The 18,996-nt window shown below is 42.2% G+C and overlaps 2 protein-coding genes across 8 annotated transcripts in view; one reads left to right on the top strand and one right to left on the bottom strand.

The window, feature by feature from the left end:
• The window catches only part of LOC144502974 (coiled-coil domain-containing protein 157-like), a 40,604-nt gene extending 28,794 nt beyond the window's left edge, over nucleotides 1-11,810 (bottom strand). For 3 of the 7 annotated variants that reach the window (XR_013499405.1, XM_078227422.1, XM_078227426.1), the window contains exons 1-2: nucleotides 11,510-11,792; nucleotides 9,303-9,683 (exon numbers count right to left, since the gene is read on the bottom strand). Coding sequence is in view for 6 of the 7 variants with exons in the window: in XM_078227422.1 (XP_078083548.1) it covers nucleotides 9,303-9,550 (248 nt within the window). In the remaining variant the exon portion in view is untranslated. Of the gene's footprint in view, nucleotides 1-8,782; nucleotides 9,684-9,779; nucleotides 9,812-11,509 lie in introns of those variants that run through there. The other 4 variants (XM_078227423.1, XM_078227425.1, XM_078227424.1 and 1 more) reach the window with 3 other exon arrangements.
• Nucleotides 11,811-12,115: 305 nt separating this feature from the next.
• The window catches only part of sf3a1 (splicing factor 3a, subunit 1), a 30,886-nt gene continuing 24,005 nt past the window's right edge, over nucleotides 12,116-18,996 (top strand). The window contains exons 1-4 of the mRNA XM_078227430.1: nucleotides 12,116-12,255; nucleotides 14,524-14,636; nucleotides 14,728-14,920; nucleotides 16,145-16,402. Coding sequence (XP_078083556.1) covers nucleotides 12,202-12,255; nucleotides 14,524-14,636; nucleotides 14,728-14,920; nucleotides 16,145-16,402 — 618 coding nt within the window. The 5' untranslated portion in view covers nucleotides 12,116-12,201. The remainder of the gene's footprint in view (nucleotides 12,256-14,523; nucleotides 14,637-14,727; nucleotides 14,921-16,144; nucleotides 16,403-18,996) is intronic.

The raw sequence follows: 18,996 nt of genomic DNA on the forward strand, positions 1-18,996 counted from the left end.
TCTGGGGATGTCAGAAGTGGAGAATATCCTTTGATCATCCATGAGGCTCCATTGCAAAAAAGTTTATAACTGCCCTGAGAGCTCCTTGGCTAACCAACTGGCAGGAAACTATGCTAGGAGTCATAAAGTTTCCAACCTCAACTTGTAGCATGGTTTTCATTGGCCTGGGTGCCTTTGGAATGACCCACAAGCACTGAAGTCACATTCTCCAATGTTTCAGTGGGGTGCTCTGTAATATATTGATGTGTTGTTCATAATTGATATCAATAAAATAACTGAGTAGGCAGTGCAGTAGTTTTTGATGGCCAAATGCTATCCTTGTTTTCACTTGGTGATCCCCCAGTCTCAAATCGTGTTAAGCTGTGCATAAGTTCTCTGAAATTAGTAAATGGGCTATATCCCTGCAGACAGGGAGAGAAGCCCTGATCAGGTAGAAACTACCTGTGTTGCTTTCCCAGTAGATTGATTTGGAAACTCGTGAAAATGGCTATAGTTTTCCAGGTGTGTCACACATCAAGCTCACAAATTTCCATTATAACTTTTTAATTTTGTGGATTTTTCTTGTCACTCATTTGCTTTGAATATTTATTTTCACATTCAAAGCAAAATACTGCAAATGTGGGAAGATTCGGCATTTGAGATCAGAGATGTATACAGAAAATGGCAGAAATTCTCAGCAGTTGGGCAGTAGCCATTGCGAGAGAAACAGCTAACATCTCAATTCTGTCGTTTTGTCAGCACTGGCTGGAAAAAATGGATGCAATAGCTATGACCTGAAATTATTGAACACGATTTTGAGTCCAGTAGTTCATAAAGTGCTTAATTGAAAGATAAGGCACTGTTATTCAAACTTCCAGTCAGCATGCCTAGGACAGGGAGGTCAAGGCTGGAGTGGGGTGCAGAATTACACCGGGAAACAACTGGTAGCTAATGGTCACCCTTCATGCTGAACTGGGGTGTAATGTGCTCGCTCAATCTATATTTAATTTTACCAATGTAGAGGAAACTGAATTGTGAGTAGTGAATACAATTAGTTAAATTGAACTAAGTACAAATAAACTGCTGCTTCACCTGGAAGGAGTATTCGGGGGCCCTAGACAATGGGAAGGGAGGAGATAAAAGGTGGTTGTTAGGAGTGATGGAAAAGTGAAGCAGGATGTTACATAGGGAATGGTCACCACAGAATGCTGACTGGCGAAGGGAAGGGAACATGTGTTGGGTGGTGACATTGCTTTTGAGGTGGTGGAAATGATAAAAGGTGTAATCGATCTGAAATGTGAACTTTGTTTATCTCTCCACAGATGTTGCCTCACCTGCTGAGCATTTTTCAGAATCATGATATTGTTAACCCATCAAGTAGTAAGCACTGGGTGGCACGGTAGCCAGCACTGCTGCTTCACAGCTCCAGGGACCTGGGTTCGGTTCTCGGCTTGGGTCACTGTCTGTGTGGAGTTTGCACATTCTCCTCGTGTCTGTGTGGGTTTCCTCCGGGTACTCCGATTTCCTCCCACAGTCCAAAGATGTGCGGGTTAGGTTGATTGGCTATGCTAAAAATTGCCCCTTAGTGTCCTGAGATGCATAGCTTAGAGGAATTAGCGGGTAAATGTGTATGGGGGTAGGGCCTGGGTGGGATTGTGGTCGGTGCAGACTCGATGGGCCAAATGGCCTCTTTGTGTACTGTAGGGTTTCTATGATTCACTGTATTTGTGTTTTATTTAATCTGGGTGCTGCTGTTCGTCTGTGACACTGGAATCAACTCAGCTCAAAAAGGGAATCTTTCAAAATGCAATAGTGCCATCTGGAGGTCAGGCTTTCTTTTTATGGTAATATTATCAGGGATGTAGTAAAAACTTGCATTTCTTTCGCATTTCAAATGCAGAAAATGTCCCAAAGTGTTTCATACAGGTGAAACATAGCTATATCACAAGTACAAGAGTTAGGGGAGATGACTGAAAATGGAATTGAAAATATGTTTCATAGTGGGCAGCAAAGAGATTTAGGAAGGGACTTCCAGGGAGCAAGAGCAAGTCATATAATGCAGAGGATGGAGGGAACACTGATACTGAGAGTTGAAGGACAAAAAGGCACAGAGGGCTGGAGAAGATTGCAGAGATAAGGTGACTATAAGGAATTTGTAACTGAAGATTTTGAATTTGATACAATGTAAATTTAAGTGTAAGTTTATTTATTAGTGTCACAAGTAGGCTTACATTAACACTGCAATAAAGTTACTGTGAAAATCCCCAGTCGCCACACTCTGGCGCCTATTCGGGTACACTGAAGGAGAATTTAACATGGCCAATGCACCTAACCAGCACGTCTTTCAGACTGTGGGAGGAAACACACAGGCAAGGGGAGAACGTGCAGACTCCACACAAACAGTCACCCAAGCCAGGAATCAAACCTGGGTCCCTGGCACTGTGAGGCAGCAGTACTTTGCATCAGTATTCACAAAGGAGAGGGACATGTTGACTGGTAGTGTCTCAGAGAGATGTGTTGATCCGTTAGAAAAAATCTCAATTACAAGGGAGGAAGTGTTAGGTTTTTTAGGAAACATTAAGACAGACAAATCCCCAGGGCCGGATGGCATCGATCCTAGACTCCTCAGGGAGGCAAGAGATGAAATTGCTGGGACTCTAACAGAAATCTTTGTCTCTTCACTGGACACAGGTGAGGTCCCAGAGGATTGGAGGATAGCAAATGTGGTCCCGTTATTTAAGAAGGGTAGCAAGGATAACCCGGGTAATTATAGGCCGGTGAGCTTGACGTCCGTGGTAGGGAAGTTGTTGGAGAAGATTCTTAGAGATAGGATATATGCGCATTTAGAACTGAATAATCTCATTAGCGATAGTACGAGGGAGGTCATGCCTCACAAATTTGGTTGAGTTTTTGAGGAGGTGACAAAAACGATTGACGAGGGAAGGGCCGTGGATGTCGTCTATATGGATTTTAGTAAAGTGTTTGACAAGGTCCCTCATGGCAGGCTGGTGCAAAAGGTTAAATCTCACAGGATAAAAGGTGAGCTAGCTAGATGGGTGGAGAACTGGCTTAGCCATAGAAGTGGAGATGCCGGCGTTGGACTGGGGTAAACACAGTAAGAAGTTTAACAACACCAGGTTAAAGTCCAACAGGTTTATTTGGTAGCAAAAGCCACACAAGCTTTCGAGGCTCTGAGCCCCTTCTTCAGGTGAGTGGGAATTCTGTTCACAAACAGAACTTATAAAGACACAGACTCAATTTACATGAATAATGGTTGGAATGCGAATACTTACAACTAATCCAGTCTTTAAGAAACAAAACAATGGGAGTGGAGAGAGCATCAAGACAGGCTAAAAAGATGTGTATTGTCTCCAGACAAGACAGCCAGTGAAACTCTGCAGGTCCACGCAACTGTGGGAGTTACAAATAGTGTGACATAAACCCAATATCCCGGTTGAGGCCGTCCTTGTGTGTGCGGAACTTGGCTATCAGTTTCTGCTCAGCGACTCTGCGCTGTCGTGTGTCGCGAAGGCCGCCTTGGAGAACGCTTACCCGAATATCAGAGGCCGAATGCCCGTGACCGCTGAAGTGCTCCCCAAAAGGAAGAGAACAGTCTTGCCTGGTGATTGTCAAGCGGTGTTCATTCATCCGTTGTCGCAGCGTCTGCATAGTTTCCCCAATGTACCATGCCTCGGGACATCCTTTCTTGCAGCGTATCAGGTAGACAACGTTGGCCGAGTTGCAAGAGTATGTACCGTGTACCTGGTGGATGGTGTTCTCACGTGAGATGATGGCATCTGTGTCGATGATCCGGCACGTCTTGCAGAGGTTGCTGTGGCAGGGTTGTGTGGTGTCTTGGTCACTGTTCTCCTGAAGGCTGGGTAGTTCTTGCATCTTTGTAGAAACTTGATGTCTGTGTCGATATGCGCGATCTTCTTGGCGATCCTCTCCACTTGGAGCCGGCAGACGCTGCGACGGTACATACTCTTACACGGTACATACTCTTGCAACTCGGCCAACGTTGTCTACCTGATACGCTGCAAGAAAGGATGTCCCGAGGCATGGTACATTGGGGAAACTATGCAGACGCTGCGACAACGGATGAATGAACACCGCTCGACAATCACCAGGCAAGACTGTTCTCTTCCTGTTGGGGAGCACTTCAGCGGTCACGGGCATTCGGCCTCTGATATTCGGGTAAGCGTTCTCCAAGGCAGCCTTCGCGACACACGACAGCGCAGAGTCGCTGAGCAGAAACTGATAGCCAAGTTCCGCACACACAAGGACGGCCTCAACCGGGATATTGGGTTTATGTCACACTATTTGTAACTCCCACAGTTGCGTGGACCTGCAGAGTTTCACTGGCTGTCTTGTCTGGAGACAATACACATCTTTTTAGCCTGTCTTGATGCTCTCTCCACTCCCATTGTTTTGTTTCTTAAAGACTGGATTAGTTGTAAGTATTCGCATTCCAACCATTATTCATGTAAATTGAGTCTGTGTCTTTATAAGTTCTGTTTGTGAACAGAATTCCCACTCACCTGAAGAAGGGGCTCAGAGCCTCGAAAGCTTGTGTGGCTTTTGCTACCAAATAAACCTGTTGGACTTTAACCTGGTGTTGTTAAACTTCTTACTTAGCCATAGAAGACAGAGGGTAACAGTGGAGGGGTCTTTTTCCGGTTGGAGGTCTGTGACTAGTGGAGTTCCACAGGGCTCTGTACTGGGACCTCTGCTGTTTGTGATATATATAAATGATTTGGAGGAAGATGTAGCTGGTGTAATCAGTAAGTTTGCGGATGACACGAAGATTGCTGGAGTTGCGGATAGTGATGAACATTGTCAGAGAATACAGCAGGATATAGATAGGCTGGAACATTGGGCGGAGAAATGGCAGATGGAATTTAATCCAGATAAATGTGAAGTGATGCATTTCGGTTGATCTAATGTAAGGGGGAGCTATACAATAAATGGCAGAACCATCAGGAGTATAGACACACAGAGGGACCTGGGTGTACAAGTCCACAGATCCTTAAAGGTGGCAGCACAGGTGGAGAGGGTGGTGAAGAAGGCATATGGCATGCTTGCCTTTGTTGGACGGGGCATAGAATATAAAAGTTGGCATATGATGTTGCGGCTGTATAGAACGTTGGTTAGGCCACATTTGGAATACTGCGTCCAGTTCTGGTTGCCACACTACCAGAAGGACGTGGGGGCTTTGGAGAGAGTACAGAAAAGGTTTACCAGGATGTTGCCTGGTATGGAGGGTCTTAGCTATGAGGAGAGATTGGGTAAACTGGGGATGTTCTCCCTGGAAAGACGGAGGATGTGGGGCGACCTAATAGAGGTGTATAAAATTATGAAGGGCATAGATAGGGTGAACAGTGGGAAGCTTTTTCCCAGGTCGGAGGTGACGAACACAAGGGGTCACGGGTTCAAGGTGAGGGGGGCAAGGTTCAACACAGATGTCAGGGGGACGTATTTTACACAGAGGGTGGTGGGGGCCTGGAATGCACTCCCAAGCAAGGCGATTGAGGCGGACACGCTGGGATCGTTTAAGACTTATCTAGATAACCACATGAACAGACTGGGAATAGAGGGATACAAACGAATGGTCTAGTGGGCACATGAGCGGCGCAGGCTTGGAGGGCCGAAGGGCCTGTTCCTGTGCTGTATTATTCTTTGTACTAACCACTGTGCCACCATGTACATCAGAGAGCAAAGGAATCCAGTGAGGGCAGGTACAATAGGTTAGCAGCACAGCATTTCGGGAAAAATGTAGGCATCAGAGTTTTGAATGAATTATGAGTTTGTTTAGGCAGGAATTTGGGAAGATGCCAAGAAGTGCATTGGATAAATTGATTCTAGAAGTAACAAAAATACAGAAATGGTGCTGGAATAAAGATTGCACAGAGATGTTGTGATGCTTCAGAGATGGAAGTAAGCATTCTTAGCATTGGGTGATGGACATGTCATTTCAAACTCAGCTTGCGGGTGAACAGAATTGTAAACCATCTGGTTCAATTTAAATAAGCAACCAGAAATGGGGAAGGAGTAAGGGTACATATTCTTTTGGCAGGAACTTAAGAATATAGCTTCAGTTTTCTTAATGGTCAACTGGAAGAAATACTGACTCATTGTCAGACAAGCAATGCTGAGGGAATCGTACAATTTAGGATGGAGATGGAGTTGAACTGGGTGTTATCAACATATATATGCCAAAAGTTATTGGGCATGCCGTGAAAATGAGGAAAAGGAGTGTATAAAGGAGGGACCTGGTAGAAAGGGACAAAATGTTGGATTATATTGAATGCCATTGACAGCCAAAGGAGACAGGTGTAGGTACATTGGAAAAGCAGAATACTAAGATGCTGGAAATTTTAAATAAAAACAGAAATTGCTGGAAATACTCAGCAAGCCAGGCAGCATTAGTGGTGAGAGAACAGAGTTAACAATTTTACCTGAAACATTAACTCTATTCTCCCTCCATGGAGGCTGCTTGACCTGCTGAATATTTCTAGAATGTTATGTTTTTATTACAGTTGGATATCACTTGATCAAGTGGTAACTTTGTACTGAATGCACAAAATGAATGGTGCTTCACAAAAAGTTGTAATTTAATAAGTACAGCCACCTACTTTCTTCAAAGTATTGCTTTAAGTAGTTAGAGGTGTTTTAAACAGTGAAAATATTTATCAGGATCTTTAAGTACCAATTCCTAAATGTGCTTGAAAACACTAACAAAGAAGTATCTAAATTGTTATCACAATTCCTGCAGGGATTGCTAATTAGCAAACAAGAATAGGAACTCTTGCTGATTCACTACTCCCACACCAGAACTGCTGCACTTGCCACTGGCTCATCTGTTAACTACTAATTCAACACAGAATAGTGATCAAACTGGAACCGGGTCCACATGGCTCATGTACTGTCTGTCTTAATAGCTGGGCCATCAAGGGAGCTGCTACTAGGTATATGCTCAATAACATTTTAAAATAATATTTGAACAAATGTGTCAGGCGTCAACTGTACACATCCTTATAAATATTTACAACTTAGAGTTATTATAAACAACTAATTACACTGCCAAGAACAATTCCCACTGGAAATCTCCTTAATCAAAATATGAAAATGTACTCTTGACTTCTTCAGAATACTTTTAACTGACTTATCTCTTCCAACAAGCTGCGAGGTTAAAATTATTTATATGCAGAATATACATACTCTGGGACTATGGAAATAAACTTTACAGGTGTGAAAATGTCAAAACTTATTAGATTTTTAAAGGTTTTTTCACACCAAAAAAATTAACAAGACCTGTTGTACTATGCCAGCTCTTTCCAAAGCTTCTACAAATAATCAAGTGTGAACATAAATCATGTGTAATCACCAATGATAGCAAACACAAGGGTGACATAATTTATTTCACACAAGATTAAGAATGACACAGCTGGACCACACATGTTCTTGTTCCATGAAATCAAAACGCAATTTACCCATCGCCTTAAGCTGACTCAATAACGAAGACCCTAGTAACTGACTCCAACACAAATTTAAAACCTTTTGCAAAGCAAGGATAAAGAAAACTGCGTACACATTTGCCAAGAGTGCATTTGTATTTTTGTGTAATTAAATCAGAAACCCTTACACTATATTGCTATTTCATTGACCAAAATTTGTCAAAAGAATTTCGACCCAATAGCATATAGTAAAATGTCCATTGATGGCATTTTAAAAATTAAATCTTTTAAAAAAAGAATAGCTACATGGCATCCGCACTTTGAATTTATTTTGAGGACCATATTATATAATGACATTTGCGATTTATAATTTGACGCCATTTTATTCCACTCACAATCCAGTGCAGAAGGATCGGCCCATTATGTCTGCATTGACTCTCTGAAAGAGCAAAACATTTAGCCAGGCCCATCCACCCGGGTCCCTGGCACTGTGAAGCAGCAGTGCGAGTCACTGTGCCACCCACTAATCCTGACTAGGTTAATGCATAATTTTGTTACTGCTAAATTCGTGGTCATGCTTTGCTTTCTCAAACAATAAAGGGGCCAGCTCCTATACTGAGCTGGGTTTATTAAAAAGTTGTGTATTTTCTTAGTTCTGCTCTTCAGAATCCGTAGCTGAGACTCAATGATGCATAATTGACCTTCCACTAGTAAGCTGGATAAACTCGAGCAGTACTCCTAGGCAAATGGGACATCTGTGGGCTTAGCCCTGCTAGCTTTCTTAATAGCTTCCCGCATTTAGTTAAGTGGGGCCTGTCCTCTTGGGAAGACAATGTGCATTCTATGCCAGGAAGACAACAACTCTAACCAAAAGATTAAATGCTGGAAATTCTCAGCAGGTCTGGCAGCATCTGTAAGGAGAGAAAAGAGCTGACGTTTCGAGTCCAGACAACCCTTTGTCAAAGCTGCTTTGACAAAGGGTCGTCTGGACTCGAAACATCAGCTCTTTTCTCTCCTTACAGATGCTGCCAGACCTGCTGAGATTTTCCAGTATTTTCTCTTTTGGTTTCAGATTCCAGCATCTGCAGTAATTTGCTTTTAAACATCAACTCTACATGAGTCGACTTCTTAATAGAAGAAGGAAAAAATAATTACATTTTGTACAGCATCATGATCTTGTACATGAATCCGTGTAACTTCTAGCAAATGTAAGTGAGCCTCAGTGCGGGCCCAACTGAATCTTAAATTAGTTATTAGTGTAAGAAATAAGAATTAAGAAAAGCGTGGAGGATGTTTCTGATTTGATTTATTGTCACATGTATTAGTATACAGTGAAAAGTATTGTTTCTGGCACGCTATACAGACAAAGCATATCCGTACATAGGGAAGGAAAGGAGAGAGTGCAGAACATAGTGTTGCAGTCATAGATAGGGTGTAGAGAAAGATCAAGTTAATGCGAAGTAGGTCCATTCAAAAGTCTGATGGCAGCAGGGAAGAAGCTGTTTTTGAGTCGGTTGGTACATTCTCCATGGCAATGCCTCAATCAGAGTCGACTTGCCAACCTATCTGAACCCTTTTCTCATTCAGTACAAATTGTTACTTCCTCTGAAATTTGACATTCCTGCCTCTGTCCTAATGAGTACAAGATGAAAAGCTTCAACAGGTTTTTTTTCAGCAATACCATTATTAATGTAAAACTGAGGCACAAAAATAATGGGCTGAACTTGTTAGAAGGAAGTAAATATTTTCAACACTATATCCATGAGGAATTACCACCGAGTGTATAATGGTCCTTTCCTTGCATGAGTTTTAGCGAGCACAGTCAGTGTTTTCTGGAGAAGAGCCAAAGAACAACTTATACCTTACCTGTCAATCACCAATTCAAACAACACAATATGAGAATGCTGTGTGTACTCTGGGTCATCTTCTACATAATCAAAACGTTTCAGTAAGGTAACGAGATCCAAATCACATGATGTCTTGTCTGGAAATTTCCATGATGGATAGCGAACTGCACCAACTCGTGAAAACACATCTATGATTATCCCTTGTATATCTGTGACATCTTTGTGTAAACTATCCAAACAGTTTTGACTTCCTAGAAGAAGTGTCATTTTGAAAGTCCTGAAATCAAGACACTATGTAGATCGTCTTACAAACTTTTCTTTGTTGTAAGTCCAAACTAGTATTTCATCATAAAGTAACTGCCACCACGATATTTTAGTGGCTCCACAAAGCTCAATTAACCTTTAAGAAATAGAAAATTATTAGATTAAAGGATGCTGTTTCAACAGTTTAGAAATAAATATCAATTTTTAAATCCTAATTTATTGTGAATGGTACCTTGTTTACTTTGTCTTGCACTTATAAAATATCTGCAGCCAGATTAAAAATATTTTTTATAAACTTAATGAACAAAGTAATCGATAGATTCTGTGTAAGCATCAGTTTGCAAACATAGTGCAATGATATTCAATATTTTGGCAACTGCTGCCAAAAGATTTTACAGCATTTTATGTAAATCATGATAATGTGAGTACATTCATGTTTCACACCAGTATCATGGGTGGATATCTGCACAGTACACACTGCTACTAACATTTCTGTTTCAGAAATAGAAATATTATGCACAGGTTTTGTTTTTAGGATGTTTTTGTGTTACTTTTAAATTATTTCCCAAAGTTACGAGACATGTTTTGATGACAGAACATGACTAAATAAAACAAATGATGCATGAATATGTAAATAACTTAAACCATACTTTATATGGAGAAATCACAACCATGAAAACTGCTTTCTGTAAATTACACTTCAGAATACTTTAACAGGATAAACACAATTCTGCATGCTTCATTGAACAAAAGTAGCTTGATCATTTGTGTATCATGTGGTTAAAAAGATCCCTCTTTACAATTACTTTGGAGGAAGGATGAAGAAGCAAATTAGACAAGACTCTTGCTTGTCCCAAAGCAATTGCTCTACTCAGAACTTCGTTGCGGCAAGAGACTCCCAGGAGGACAGTGGAAATGCTTTCGGGAAGTCCTCAAAACATTCATGAAGAGGTCAAACATACTCGCTGACTCATTGGACACCTTGGCTTGTGATCGACCAAAATGGAGAAGGCTCATTTGGGAAGGCACCATACACATTGTGAGATGAAGTCGAGACATCAGAGGTAGCGCACCAACCTCCAAACAACTCAGCCATCCAACCCTTCAAACACCACCTGGCCATAGTGTGAAGATCACGCATTGGACTCATCAGCCATCTTAGAACCCACTGAACCCGAGTGGAAGCAAGTCATCCTCTATCCTGAGGGACTGCCGAAGAAGAGGGGGAAGAATCTGTCAGTCTCTTGATTCGGAGTGGTTGCATGGGGATGACAGAAAGTGGGGAAGGGGGGGGGGCAGGACCAACTTTGGAGTGCAGTATTCCGCATGGTTAAATAAGCTGACATGAAGGCAGAGCGGTTTGGGTGAGGCATCAAACGGTGTTGGCAAGGAAGCAGCAGCCAGTCACCTTGGGGAGAGGGGGAAGTTGCACTAGCAGGGAAGGTGATGGCCTAGAGGTATTATAAAATGTATTTATTAGTCGCTAATAGACTTACATTAACACTGCAATGAAGTTCCCTAGTCGCCACACTCCAGCGCCTGTTTGGGTACACTGAGGTGGAATTTAGCATGGCCAATGCACCTAACCAGCACATCTTTGGACTGTGGGAGGAAACCGAAGCACTCGGAGGAAACCCACGCAGACATGGGGAGAAAGTGCAAACTCCACACAGATAGTGACCCAAGCCGGGAATTAAACCTGGGTCCCTGGCGCAGTGAGACAGCAGTGCTAACCACTGTGCCACCGTGCCGCTATTATCGCTAGACTATTAATCTAGAAACTCAGCTGACGCTCTGGGGGACCCAGATTTGAATCCCGCCATGGCAGGGCAGATGGTTGAATTTGAATTCAATAAAAACTATCCGAAATTAAAAAGTATAATGATGGCCACGAAACCATCGTTGGAAAAACCCTATCTGGATCACTAATGATCTTTAGGGAAGGAAATCTGCCGTCCTTACCCAGTCTGGCCTACATGTGACTCCAGAGCCAGAACAATGTGGTTGACTCGCATCTGCCCGCCAAGGGCAACAAGGGATGGGCAATAACTGCTGGCCAGCCAGCGATGCCCATGTCTCAGAAATGAAAAAATACTTTTGTTCTGATCTTCAGTGAGCCGCTATCATAAAGCTCTTTGCAGCAAGCGGGAGAAACAAGGAATCATTGACTAGTCCGCGGGCCAAGCCCAATGTGTGAGAGACTCGGTGTTTACCTGCCGCCGGACAACCGTTACTTTGAGAACGCGCTGTCATGGACGCACGTAACGTCGTGGCGTCTGTTTGCACTTTACGTAACGTCGCGGCGCTTTACGTGCGTCATGTCGTCAGCTTTACGTGCGTCATGTCGTCGGAAGACGTAAGGGCTGTGCCATTCAGACCAGGGTGCAGAACCTCAAAGAAAGGACTCTCCCATTCAAATATGACAAAAATAATATTATCAAATATAAAAAGGATTAATCTTCAGACTGCTCGTGATTTGAGGCGCGAATCTAATTAAATGTGCGTGATTATGGAAACATAATTCTTCCCCCCCCTATAATGAGGAGGGGGATAGTACAGCCCGCGGCCGCCATCTTGTTTACCCTCAGTTTGTTGGCGGAGTTGGCGACGGTTTGAGATTTGTCTCCCCCCTCCCCTTTCCCGGTACCGGAGCCATGCCGGCCGGACCCGTGCAGGCCCTACCGCCACCTCCGACCGAAACTAACCAGGTGAGCTTTTTTTTAAAAAATAAATAAAATTTGCCACCGTCGTCATTCCTGCCGATGCAGTGTGGAGTCTCCCCTCCCCCTGCTCCACGGCCTCCAGCTCATCCTGCCTGGGGGTCTCACACTCACTTCCCCCCCCCCGGTCGGCCCCGGGACTCGGAGCCCCGCACCTATCATTCTGCCTCCCAGGCTGCACTTCCCGCTGGCGATGCCGGCTGTGGGCAAAAACAAAGCATTGGGCACATGGTTAAATAACATACACACATTGGGGGTGGAATGTCAGTCTGATTTATCACAGTCTCAGGCCGATCAGAGACACCAGGCGCTGTGTTTAATTTGCACTAAAATTCGCCCCATTGTCATTTTGCAATTAGGTAATATGTTTTTACATTTATTTTACTCCATCCTTAAAATTCGAAAAGCCAATGTTCCGAATGGACCTGACAAACCCAAATCCATTCCTTGTCACAAAAATCAAATTCCAATTGAATCCAATTTATGGTTCCCACAAGGGAGACAAACAAGATCCAAGCTGACAAGGCATTGCATCCCATCTTCGGCTTGATCTTAGCCAACAGGCCGAGAAGCGATTGCTCTTTAGGGACCTATCCACTCTACACGAATCTGTGAGCAGTTGGTAATGGTTGATGCATTCTTATAGGATTGTTTTAAAGTAAAATGACACAGGAGGTACAGAATATTGTAAAACAATAATTGACATTAGAAGACTGCAGTGTAGCTTCTGTGCTGAGCAGTATGGTTTATGATGTTGTCATTAAAAAGTAAAGGAGGCTATCGATCTGGCATGTTATCCTGCACATGGTACCAATCATATTAAGAACAGAATTGTTTGAGGTACTGTTTTATGTTGTCAAAAAACACAATCTGTTAGCCTTGGATGGGGAAGATGGAACTGAGCAAAATATATTACAGAACAAGTAAAATGTAGTGAAATTATATATTCTGGAGTTTACATGGATCAGATGTGCTCTACCTCAATTTTAAAAAAATATTTATCTTTTGGCTTTTGATGTTTGTTTAATGTATGAAAATCCATCAATCTGCTGAAGAGTCTTTCAACCAAAGTACCAGGAAACCCATGTAAGCAGAGAATGCGTTTGCCCAATATAGGATACATATAAAATCCCAAAAGCATACACGTATCCTAAAGTCAAAAGAATTTAGGCAGAAATTGTATTATCAAATTGTAAAAAAAACTCAGCTTCAGACATCTTGAAGATTGTGCGGAAATTTGAGAAGTATTCAAAATTATCAGAGGTCGGACAGAGTAGATCGAGACGAACTGTTCCAACTTGTGAAAGAAGCAAGAATGAGGGGGCACTGATTTAAAATAATTAGTCAAAGATGCAAAAGTGAGATGAGGAGAAACTTTTTTTATGCAGCAAGTGGTTAGAGTTTGGGATGCACTGTCTGACTGTGTGGTGGAGTAAGGTTCAATTGAAGCATTCTATGGGGAATTAAACTGTTATATGAAAAGGAAGAATGTTCAGGGTTATGGGCAAAAGGCAAGGGAATGGTGGTAGTTGAGTTGCTCATTCAGAGAGCTGGTGCAGACGTGATGGATTGAATGGCCTCCTGTGCAATAGCCGTTCCATGAACATGAAGTGGGTGTGTGTGCGCGTGTACTGCTAGATATGATAACTTAAACTCTCTCTGCCTACCACCAAAACCACCAAAATACTTTGTGCTGCTTGTCCAGCTGGGCCATCCTACAATTAGAGCATTGGCTTGTAGGAGAATTCCATACCTCAATGACTGGCCTAGCCCATCAAAGAGACAGGTTAGCAGGCTAATTACCAGTAATTCTCTCGAGTTCCGTAGACCTGCATGGTGGAAATAATGGTTTACTGAGTCAGAGAATCAATTAAGTTCTAATATCCCATTACCAAATGTGTGATGTTAGAGCCAAATTAATCTGCTTACCCCAATTCTGCCTCCAGCCATGATAATTAGACAACAGACAAACATAGGTTTGAGCTTTCAGATGGATACCTATTTCCATTAATTTCTCCTAAATTACTTGGATGGCCAGTATAAGTCACCATAAAATTTGAGTCTATAGCTGCTATCCTGCCATAACATGAGCATTCTTGCAATAGTTAATGTACTGTACATGTTAATTGGAACAAAAGTACCATTTTTTACTCTGTGAATTCTGATTCTCTGTCATCAGCAGGCAGAAACATTGATTAAGGACATCTTAAGATGCTTGAAGAGTTTGGTCACAATTATTTTGATTTTGTTTTAAAGTTGCCAGAAGAAACAAAAGATGAATCTGCAACTTCCAAACCTATTGTTGGTATTATCTACCCTCCTCCTGAGGTCAGGAACATTGTTGACAAGACTGCGAGTTTCGTAGCCAGGTAAGTTCCGCATTCTGACGGATTTGAGAGTATTTGCTGTACTATACTGATCCTCTGAGTTTAAATGTGCAAATTATTTTACATTGATTAGAAATGGCCCAGAATTTGAAGCTCGTATCCGTCAGAATGAAATAAACAACTCCAAGTTTAACTTCTTGAATCCGAATGATCCTTACCATGCATATTACCGGCACAAAGTTAATGAGTTCAAGGAGGGGAAAGGACAAGAACCTTCAGCTGCTATACCAAAGGTTATGCAGCAGCAGCAGCAGCTGCCACAGAAGGTGAGTAATCTTGCTAATAACAACAGCTTCCAGTTATATAGTACTTTTAACAGAAAATACCTCGAGGCATTTCACAAGGCATTATCGAACACAGTGACACTGAGCCACATAAGGAGATAGCAGGAAAGGTGACCAAAAGCTTGGTCAAAGAGGTAGATTTTAAGGAGCATCTTAAAGGAGGAAAGAGAGTTGAAGCAGGAGTAGGCCAGTTGGCCCTTTGAGCCTGACATGCTATTCATCTTGATCATGGCTGATCATCAAATTCAATATCCTTATCTCCCCTTCCTCCCATATCCTTGATCCCTTTGTGGAGAGGTTTAGAGAGGGAATTCTAGAGTTTAGAGCCCTGGGGGCTGAAAGAATGGCCGCTAATGGTGGAGCGATTAAAATTGGGGATGGTCAAGTGGTCAGAATTGAAGGAATGCTGAGATTTTGGAGGATTGTAATGCTGAGGAAATTACAGAAATGGGGAAGGGTGAGCTGATGGAGGTATCTGAAAACAGGGGTGATAATTAGAAAATACTGGAAGTCTTCCGATCTGGCAGCATCTGTGGAGAAAGAAGGACAGTTAACTTTTCAGGTATGTGACTTTTCTTCTTCAAAATTTAGGCATTACTAATTCTGAAGCTAATATAGGTCAACAAACATAGAAGTAATTGGTGAATTGCGCTTGGTATGAGTTATAATAAGGGAAGTGGGATTTTAGATGAGTTCTGCTGTACGGAGGCTGGAAATTGGGAGGCCTGCCAAGCGAGCCTGGAATGGTCAAGTCTCAAGGGAACAGGCATGGATGCAAACTTCAGCAGCAAATGAACAGGGTGTTGGGCGCTGTTATGGAGGTGAAAGTTAGTCGTCTTGGTGGTGCAGATGCTCTGAGGTCGGAAGCTCTTCTTTGGGTCAAGTCCAATATCAAGGTTGTGAGTGGTCTAGTTTAGCCTTGGACAGTAGCCAAAGAGCAGGATGGAGTCAGTAGCTAGGTAAGAGTTTGTAGTGGGGACCAAAGTCAATAATTATGATCTTCCCAATATTTAATTGAAAGAAATTTCTGTTTATCTAGCATTGGATGTTGGACAAGAAGTCTGCCAATTTACGGACAGCAGAGGGATGAAAAGAGGGAAATGTGTACCTAACTTTTATTTAAATAGACAAATGCTGTGTGTGAACATTTATTGTGATGTGCTGTCACACAAAGGATTAATTTTCTCTCCCGTCTACATTAAATAGGTGCAAGCGCAGGTGATTCAAGAAACTATTGTTCCAAAGGAGCCCCCACCTGAATTTGAATTCATTGCTGATCCCCCCTCAATCTCAGCCTTCGATTTGGATGTTGTGAAGCTAACCGCTCAATTTGTTGCAAGAAATGGTCGACAGTTTTTGACTCAGCTAATGCAGAAAGAACAACGTAATTATCAGTTTGACTTTTTGCGACCACAGCACAGTCTGTTCAACTATTTCACCAAACTAGTGGAGCAGTACACAAAGGTAATTAACAGCCATAGATAGAAGTTATCGTGTAGAAGTGTGTAATCGTTAAGAATGTGAATCAAACCAGAATAATGTACTTGTGCATCATAAGATTGACAAGTTTAGTGGTAATTGAGTTTGAAAATGCAAGACCAATGTTTCTACAATTATACAACAATGCTTATTAAGGGAAGGTATCTTTTAGGAGCGAGGATAGATGAAGAAGGTTAGAAATGGAAGTTGAATGCACATAATTTTTTCTATTATCCAAAACTTTATTTTTTCTTACCATTGTAAATATTTGTGATGATCAGGGAATTCTACTAAATCTCAAAGAATAAGAAATTCCATGCATGTTTTGTTATAATTCCTATAGAGACCAATAACTTTTTAAAAGCTATGAATTTCCCAGTTCTGAAGATTGCACGTTTCAAGTCTTTTTACGCTAAAATTACTAAATATTACTTGGGTAACTAATGCACTAAACTACAGGGGGAAAAAATTCTCCATGGATCAGTTAACACAATCAGAAACCCCCACGCCATGTTTATACGTTGTGCCACATTCTCAGTGGATATGTAGCCTTGTTGATTCAAGTCCAAATTCCTCCCAGCATTTCGGCAGACTTTTTTCTCCCTTCCAGGTCAGGGTGAGCCTTCCAATGTCCTTTTTAAAATTTCTTTCACTCAATTTTTTGAGTATACTCAAACTGATTTCCAGCCACGTGACCCACTCTGGTGACCCCTTGGTTCTTAACTCTCCAGAAGTTCCATCTGTTCTGTCTTATTTCTGGACAGAAAACCAACTTACAAACATCCTGCTCTGACAGCTGTAGCTTTGCACACCCAACTGCATCTCTCTCTGTCTCTGTCTCTCTCTCTTTCACTACATAACCATCTTATAAAGTCTTGCATTCGTAACAGTTTCATATATTTATATATATAAAATATTGGACTTGGATTTCAGAATTCCATCCCGATGGTAACCCCACCAGCAAAATGCTGTCATAGAACATAGAACAGTACAGCACAGAACAGGCCCTTCGGCCCACGATGTTGTGCCGAGCTTTATCTGAAACCAAGATCAAGCTATCCCACTCCCTATCATCCTGGTGTGCTCCATGTGCCTATCCAATAACTGCTTAAATGTTCCTAAAGTGTCTGACTCCACTATCACTGCAGGCAGTCCATTCCACACCCCAACCACTCTCTGCATAAAGAACCTACCTCTGATATCCTTCCTATATCTCCCACCATGAACCCTATAGTTATGCTCCCTTGTAATAGCTCCATCCACCTGAGGAAATAGTCTTTGAACGTTCACTCTATCTATCCCCTTCATCATTTTATAAACCTCTATTAAGTCTCCCCTCAGCCTCCTCCGCTCCAGAGAGAACAGCCCTAGTTCCCTCAACCTTTCCTCATAAGACCTACCCTCCAAACCAGGCAGCATCCTGGTAAATCTCCTATCCACTCTTTCCAGCGCTTCCACATCCTTCTTATAGTGAGGTGACCAGAACTGCACACAATTCTGTCATCTGTTGAAGACTTTTCTCACAGTATTACAGCTCTTTAGTTGTTAGACAAAACTTCCAATATATATTTGTTATGCGTACTTGGTTGAATTTACTAAGAGTTGCCAACGTATTAACTTTTCTTATATAGAATGTAAATTTTGCAATTCTTTAACCTGGTGAAATCTGTTGCATTGACTTCAAGCCACAGTTTAACCTTTGTATTACAGTTGTGAAGTTCAATAAAGCATTTATTAATCTGCAGTCTGAAGTTTAGAGAACGCAAAAGGGCTTTTCAATTCCAATAAGCTATTAGAGTCAAATTAGCTAACTTTTGATCAGTGAGCAGTGCCATAAAGCAGATTTTGTGCCTAAAAAGTGACAAGAGAAATACCTGTGAAATTTTTAAACTTAATATTTTTAAAAAATACATATTGTGGCACTGTATCATAGAAACCCTACAGCACAGAAAGAGGCCATTCGGCCCATCGAGTCTGCACCAACCACAATCCCACCCAGGCCCTACCCCCCATATCCCTACATATTTACCCACTAATCCCTCTAACCTACGCATCTCAGGACACTAAGGGCAATTTTAGCATGGCCAATCAACCTAACCCGCACATCTTTGGACTGTGGGAGGAAACCGGAGCACCTGGAGGAAACCCACACAGACACGAGGAGAATGTGCAAACTCCACACAGACAGTGACCCAAGCCGGGAATCGAACCCAGGTCCCTGGAGCTGTGAAGCAGCAGTGCTAACATGCCGCCCGTGCTCCATGCTGTTACATTGTGCAGGGTTGATGCAAATACTTGTGGATGTATAAGATGTATCTTTGTTGCATTGATAATTTAAAATGAAATTCCCCTTTTATTTGAATATCATTTGTCTGTAATGAGATCCAAACTTATCCTGTTGAGAGCAGAGGGTGGGGGTTTCGGGGTTATTGAAGTTTTTTGGGCTGAGGACAGGTACAGTGCATCTGTGCAAACAGAAAATAGCACAACAACCCCAATCATGCGATTGGGAATGGTGCACCATGACTGAGAAGAGTTCCAGACATGGAACAGCTAGAAGTCCCAGTTAAGAAGAAAGA

This window comes from Mustelus asterias, chromosome 13 (genome assembly GCF_964213995.1).
Source record: "Mustelus asterias chromosome 13, sMusAst1.hap1.1, whole genome shotgun sequence".
NCBI classification, from domain to species: domain Eukaryota; kingdom Metazoa; phylum Chordata; class Chondrichthyes; order Carcharhiniformes; family Triakidae; genus Mustelus; species Mustelus asterias.